Source organism: Sinocyclocheilus anshuiensis, unplaced genomic scaffold (genome assembly GCF_001515605.1).
Source record: "Sinocyclocheilus anshuiensis isolate Anshui unplaced genomic scaffold, SAMN03320099.WGS_v1.1 scaffold1062, whole genome shotgun sequence".
Classification (NCBI taxonomy): Eukaryota; Metazoa; Chordata; class Actinopteri; order Cypriniformes; family Cyprinidae; genus Sinocyclocheilus; species Sinocyclocheilus anshuiensis.
In genome coordinates, this window is record NW_015540895.1 from 515012 (window position 1) to 522838 (window position 7827).

Here is a 7827-nt window from a genome sequence, read left to right on the forward strand (position 1 = left end):
TTTTTGTAACTCGTGTGTTTTTTTAACGTAAACTTGTGTGAATGAGAACTTAGTTTAATACTCACATGCTATGACAGCCGCTTTCTGTCCGTGTGCTCTCAGAAAACTGTATATCAGAAGTTTAAACTAATATGGTTTAAAACGCATGATTTCAGCGCGATAAACATGATAATCAGAACCAAAACAGATGTTTTAGCAGGTCTGAGCTGTAAAGGCGCAGCTCTATTCTGGAAAAGGGGGCGGGTAGCAGCAGCTCATTTGCATTTAAAGACACAGGCCCGAAAAACAGCGTGTTTCTGCTTCCACTCAAAATAGGCATTTTCAAAATGATATAATAAATGATCTGTGGAGTATTTTGAGCTGAAACTTCACAGACACATTCTGGGGACACCAGAGACTTATATTACATATTGTAAAAAAGGGGCATAATATGTCTCCTTTAATAACTGATGTTTTTTATAAACATGCAGCCTTTCGCTTCACAAGATGTTAACTGATGGACTGGAGTGGTGTGGATTTCTTGTGGATTATTGTGATGTTTTTATCAGCTGTTTGGACTCTGATTCTGACGGCACCCATTCACTGCAGAGGATCCATTGCTGAGTAAGTCATGTAATGATAAATTTCTCAAAATCTGTTTCAATGAACAACAAACTCATCTACATCTCAGATAGCCTGAGTGTGAGTAAATGTTAAGCAAATTTTCATTTTTGGGTGAACTATTCCTTTAATGAAAACTAGGTCTATCAAGATTCAAAATGAAAGCAAAGCAACATAAAAGTATCCTAAAAGTAAACCTTTCCACTAATATGCTATTGCTATATAAGTCTATTGAAGTCATATGATGGCTTTGTGTGAGAAACAGATGAAAGTTTAATTTGTTATTCACTGAAAATCTTGATATCCGCCCACGATTCATTATTTCGAGTCAGATCTTTTCAGTGAATCATTTGATACAGATCACATTACCAGTCTATATGAATTGTTCACAAAAGTCCATTGGATCAGAAGATTGGTTGTGAATAACTTAATTTTGGTCTGTTAATCACATAAAGCTATAAAGCATAATAAAGCTGTTAGTCTCTTATTTATTGGTGCTGTATGGAAAAGTGTGACTGGGACATTACGGAAAAAATGTCTCCATTTGTGTTCCACAGAAAATAGAATGACGACAGAAACATAAAAAAAACATTCTAATAACTTTTAGTATTTTGAATGATCAAAGTACTACAAAAGAAAAAGCTAAGACATCAGCTGAAATGCAACATAAGTTATGTATGTATAAGTATGTTGGCATAACTCACCGTGATCGGTAGCGTCTCTGAGAATACACCAGCAGGTACTTCACTCTCAGAAGCTCGTTGTTAGTCACCACAAAGTATTTCTCGGGCACCTCACCTCCTTCACTGTTCCTGGCCCTCAGACGCTTATGGTCAATGCTCTTGGAGTCTGAAACACACAACGAGAGATGAATTTTAGATATCTGCTGCGATGGAATCTTATTGGACACAAAATTGGAATAAAGATCAAATCAGTGTTTGTTTGTTTTTATTTTGTTGAAAAGAATGTAGCATAGTACTGTTTGAAAGATTGTTGCATACATACTGTTCCACATATGAAAAAAAAAAAAACTGTAGGGGAGAGTGGGGTAAGATGTGCCATCCCCTTATTCTAGCAAACTATGCATAATTGGTCACAGAACAATATAATTAGAAAGAGAAAATCTGACAGACGTGCCTTTTTATTTATTAAATAATGTTTTTTTTTTATTATTAATTAATTAATTAGTTAATTCATTCATTCATTCATTATTTTTTTATTTATCTAGGGAAAAAAATGTATCGGCCATAAAAAAAAAAAAAAGACTGGCTTGTCATTATGAATTGTAATACAATGCATATTAAAAAAAATTCTGGCTGGTTTATGAAAATGTGAATAATAATAAAAGAAGACTTATCTCCCTAATTTTATTTTTTTATTGCCTACAGGACAACTTAAATAAAAAGTGGCACATCTTACCCCACACACCTCTATATACTACAAAATACACTAGTATTCCATTACAAACACGGGCGTGTTATCAGTAGTTATTACACGGCTCTGTGGAATACTTGATTCTGATTGGTCAGTCGCGACATTCCGAGGTATGTTATCCCTCGATAACAACCGGTAAAAGCTAATAACACAGGCTCATCCGGGTAACAGCAGTCGGCGCTGTACTCTTGCTTGAACTATTTTTTCTTGGTTTAGCTAATAAAATATTAAAACTCGATTCAAAATGGTGTACAATTATTTAATTATGTCATCCTGGTATCGCGGACTCGCTCTCGTTTCATACAAACGCAGCTGCTGCCATTTTGCTACGATTGTTTTATACGCTGTAATGGATTATAAGAGAACTAACAAACTGGTAAGGTTTTAAAACATTTTCGTCTTAATTCTTTTACTGCCTTAGTTATTTTTGTGGTGAAATGTTGTATAATAAGTGGTTTGACTGCACCGTTTCCCTTAAATGGCCGTCTAGTTTGAATTTGCCGCTTGCTCGCAACTGCTGTCTTCACGGAAGCTTTGCGTTCAAATATTTCAACTCAAATCAATATTTCGCATCTAATTATTTACTTATGTGGCAAGTAGCCATGTAATAAGCGGGATAATGTACATCCAGCCGGTTGTTATCTCAGAATAAACCCCTTCAGGCTGATACAAGACCTGATCACCCTGTCAGGGTTTATTCTGAGACAACCGGCTGGATGTACATTATCCCTTACTTATTTCAACATGGGAATGGCTCACAGATATGAACATTTAGATTTCTGAATTGATCAACAATCAATATATCAACAGCTTAAACACATACACTACTTTTTTTTTTTTTGAAAGAAATTAACACTTTCACTAAGCAAGGATTCATTTGATTGATCAAAATTGACAGTAAAGACATTTATAATGTTACAAAATATTTAAAAAATTAATAAATAAAAAATGCTGCCAAATTTTCTATTCATCAAACAATCCTGAAAAAAATGTATCACGGTTTCCACAAAAATATAAAGCAGCACAACTGTTTTCAACTGTTTGACAATAATAATAAATGTTTTTTGACCAGCAAAGACTGGAGTAATGATGCTGAAAATTCAGCTTTACATCAAATGATTAAATTACATTTGAAAATATATTCAAATAGAAAATAGTTATTTTAAATAGTAATAATATCTCAGCAATATTACCATTTTTACGGAATTTTTAATCAAATGAATGCAGCTTAGGAGAGCATAAGAGGCTTCTTTCAAAAACACTAAAAAATCTTACTGACCCCAAACTTTGACAACTTACCTTTCTTCTTCACCTGACACTTTACATCAGGATGATCAATGATTTCACACAAGGCAACGCAGCTGATCAAAGGCCCGAGAACGCTTTCCCTCCATCCGTTACCATGAGGACTGTAAAGGATGGCCATGCTGAGGTCACTGGTCAGGTATGTGCCCTCCCCAAACAGTGAGGTCTGAAATATCAAATCATAACCAAAGATAAGTGGCTTACATCATTTTTAATTACAGTGTAACTGCTGAACCAGCAAGCTGATAACACTGGAGTTATAATTATCCTTTTCCCACATATCATCTAAACATGAACTGATAAGGGAGTCAAACACTTATTTGCAGTCTTCTATAATAATCAGAAAGCCTGCCTGGAGAGCATCCAAAGCAGGTCTAAAAGACCCTCATCCACCAGCACGGCCTGTCCTGACCTTATTGAGATGGCAGTGTAATCCGTTATGTATGATGGAGTGGAAGTTCTCCAGTCTGCTGCCGTGGAATGCATAGATGAGCTCTCGTCCGGCCCGCGTCCGCTCGAACTTGGAGTTGAGCAAATCACAGTACTGCAGTTCAAAGAGGAAGTCTGGAGCCGGAGCCGAAACGCCCTCGCTTTGAGTCAGCTGGCTGAGTCTGGCAAACTGATGGAGGGAGATTGAACACAAGTGGACTAAAATACATCCAAAACTAAATAGACTAGTCTAGACTCTGAATGACTAGTCCAGAATACCAAAACCAAATGATTTATATGGTATTATGTTCTTTTACCATTCTGATTTTCCACCAATGCAATGAAATATCACACTAAAATGAATCTTACAAGTCTTACTAGTGAATCAGTCAAACGATTTAATCCCATTCCTGAACGAATTCCTGAATCAGAAACATAGAGTGCTACCAGTGTAGTCCAGTAATGACTCTTATGAACTGGTTCTGTTTTTAGATGAATCAAATCATACAGTGTGACTAGTGTAGAACAAACTAATGACTCTTTTTAGTGAATCATAAACATAAGAGTGCTTCTGGTGTGGATCCATCCCCAAACAAATTATTCTCATGAGACGGTTCTTTTAGTGAATCAAAAACATACAGTGTGAACTGTGTAATCCAAACTAATGACTCTTTAATTATAAAGTTTAGAATTTTTGGAACTATTGACTTTTTTATATTGAATCAAATCATACAATCTGACCAGTGTAGTCTGAACGAATGACTTAATTTTTATTACTGAATCAGAAACACAGGGTGCTACCACTGTTGCCCCATACTCAATCGAATGATTCTTTTGAACCAGTTCTTTTTATTGAATCAAAACCATAGAGCATCACCAGTGCAGACCGAACTCAAATCTCTTATGAACCACTTATTTTTTTGTGAATCATACACAGAGAGTGCAAACAGTAATGCTCCATTCCTAATCAAATTATTATTATGAGTTGGTCATTTTTAGTGAACCGCAAACATACAGTGCTTTAAGTGTTGATCCATCCACGAACAAATTATTCTTTTGAGCTGTTTTTGTTTTAGTGAATCAGAAACACAGAGCGATACCAGTGTAGTCCAAACGAATGATTCTTATGAGTTGGTTCTTTTCAGTGAATCACAAGAACAGAGAGCAAACACTGTTGATCTATCCTCGAATAAATTATTCTTATGAGCCGGTTCTTTTTAGTGAATCACAAACATACAGTATGATCAGACAGAGCAGTCCAAACTAATGACTCTTATGAACCGGTTCTTTTTATTTATTTATTTGTGTTCTTGAATCAGAAACACAGAGCAAAATCAGTGTTGCGCTATCGCTGAAAGAATGAATCTTATGAGCTGGTTACTTTCAGTGAATCATAAACACAGAGTGCTTGTGTAGATGCACCCTGAACAAATGACTCTTATGAACCGATTCTTTTTAGTGAATCATAAACACAGAGTGCTTGTGTTGATGCACCCTGAACAAATGACTCGTATGAACCGATTCTTTTTAGTGAATCATAAACACAGAGTGCTTGTGTTGATGCACCCTGAACAAATGACTCGTATGAACCGATTCTTTTTAGTGAATCATAAACACAGAGTGCTTGTGTTGATGCACCCTGAACAAATGACTCGTATGAACCGATTCTTTTTAGTGAATCATAAACACAGAGTGCTTGTGTTGATGCACCCTGAACAAATGACTCGTATGAACCGATTCTTTTTAGTGAATCATAAACAGAGTGCTTCTTGTGTTGCTCCATCCATGAACAAATGGGGAGCCGGTTCTTTTTTTCATAGTTTGAACTTATGCCTTTTTGAACAGTCTCTTTTTAGTTTTGTTGTAACAAGTGGAATAAGTAATTAATTAATTATGTATCTGAACAGAGTGCTGAAAGCATTCAATAAAACTGCATTGCTTTCTTTTTTCCATTGCAACTTTTCTTTGTATTACAAGAACTTTTTTAAAGAAACATTAAGAGGAATCTGAATCAGATTCATATGCATTATGCACAACTTTAAATGAACTTTAGCAATACCTCCTCTTTCTGCAGGGTCTTCACAGCAAAACTCTTGGAGGAGAGAACCCAGTGCACAAGAGCCAGATGATGATCTCCATCACCGTGTCCCAGACGCACCAGATCTCTCACGTTTGGCAAAGTATCCACATCCTTTTGCTGTGAGGAATATACACAGTATAATCAAAACTCTAAAATGAGTCTGCTTGGAAAGGCCAACAGCACAGAGAGTTTATATCCTTCGAGCGTCTTACCAGCTCCTCAAAGTCCTTGACCTCTCCTCTGAGGTAGCGAGGAGGGAAGGGTCTGAGCGCTGAATCGCGTTTGTAGCTCTGGACGGCGGCTACGAAGAGGCTACAGCGCAGATCCGCCGCTACAGGGTCTCGATGCAGACAGGAGCAAACCAGTTCTCTGACCGCAGCTGTCGGGAGAGGCGGCTGCATTCCCAACACTAAACACACACAACAGATATTCCAGGAATAATAGACAATAAGAAATGATTTTCATGAATGCAAAACATCTAGACTGTGAATCTAGTGTCAAAATATATATATTTTATTTATATATTAATTTATATTTATATTATATTCTATAATAATACAGTAGCAATAATAATAAAAAAATCATATTATATATTTATAAATCATTATATTTTATATTTTCACTATGAGGTAAAACATGTAGAATGTGAGTAGTAGCGTCAAAAATATATTGTGTACATGTATATACAATATATATAGCTTGAAAGATTATTAATTTAAATATTAATTTAAATTTATAATCATTATATCATATTTATAAATGTACATATTTATTTTACATTAATTGTATTTTACATTTTTATATATACACATTTAATATTTAGATTATACACTGAAAAAAATTGTCATATTTTATGCTATTCTATTTTTACCATAGATAGATAGATAATACTTTGTATTATCATTATATGACAAATGTATTTATAAAGTCATTAAAATATTTCCATTAAATAAGTGTGTATACTTGCCATCTTCTTGTGTTAGCTCTAAAAATGAAGTTTGTTAAATAATTAATATAATATATAATATGATTTCAGTAGATGTACGTAAAATGTAAAACATTTAATAACTTTTCAGTGAGACTGATAGCTTTGCAGAGTAGATGCTAACTGGGTTCATATCAGCTAGCCAGCGAACCCCAACCCATAATATAAACTTATTTATCATTTGATCTCAGACTAGGTCCTCGAATATCTGACTGGTTTAACGTAAGTTAATAGTTCGTTTAATAGTCGCTTTGTTTAGCACTGCTGTGTTTGTTTACATGTTAACTTAGCCGGTTAGCTCAGCTACTGTCTCACTGAAGTAACTCACTCAAGCTTCAACACACAAATGATTTGAAAACAGAGTACTCATCACTCTACCTGTACATTATAAAATATCAAACATTTTCCATACATTTATGTATTTTACCTGAAGCTCAGGCATCTGACAGCCACCGGAAGCTAAAGGTGTCCAGCTGCCGCTGCGAACGCGCCAGATTCCACCGGCAGAGGGCGCCATACAGCGAGAGCCAATGGAAGCAATCACTGTACAGACTCAGCTACGCAGAAATGGGACAGTCATTCGTGAAGGACCGCGTATATTCTCTAGTTTTTGTAATGCCACAGCCTTCCTAAATATTCAGACAATATTTTATGTAATTTCTGTGTGATAGGGATTAACACATGTATTGTCTTTACCTCAAATCTACAGTAGCCTATCTACCTGTCTGTATTTCTCTTTTGCTAGGCCTACTTGAGACGATGTAAGAAGCATCTTAGGTCCAAGCGCTGTGTTACCAGCAGTGGCTGAGTGCTGTTGTTTTCATTTAGCTGTAACGGTACAGAGCACTTAATATTATTGCCAGAGGAATTTTAGAGATCAATTATACAGTATATGAAAAAATCAGGTCAATGTTTTGCTGAGGGATAGGATTCAGAAAAAAGACTGAAGATAATTGGCCCAGAATCTACACAGGAAATAATGAAGAATCCATTT

The 7827-nt window shown here is 35.6% G+C and overlaps 1 protein-coding gene across 1 annotated transcript; it reads right to left on the reverse strand.

The window, feature by feature from the left end:
- Positions 1-1300: 1300 nt before the first annotated feature.
- LOC107688944 (mono [ADP-ribose] polymerase PARP16-like) lies at positions 1301-7401 on the reverse strand. Its single transcript, XM_016486789.1, has 6 exons — positions 7261-7401; positions 6061-6257; positions 5828-5965; positions 3752-3958; positions 3334-3505; positions 1301-1449 (listed from the first exon to the last, which is right to left on the reverse strand). Exons 2-6 carry the CDS (start codon positions 6247-6249, stop codon positions 1301-1303), a joined length of 855 nt encoding a protein of 284 aa, XP_016342275.1. The 5' UTR covers positions 6250-6257; positions 7261-7401.
- Between the last annotated feature and the right edge of the window lie 426 nt (positions 7402-7827).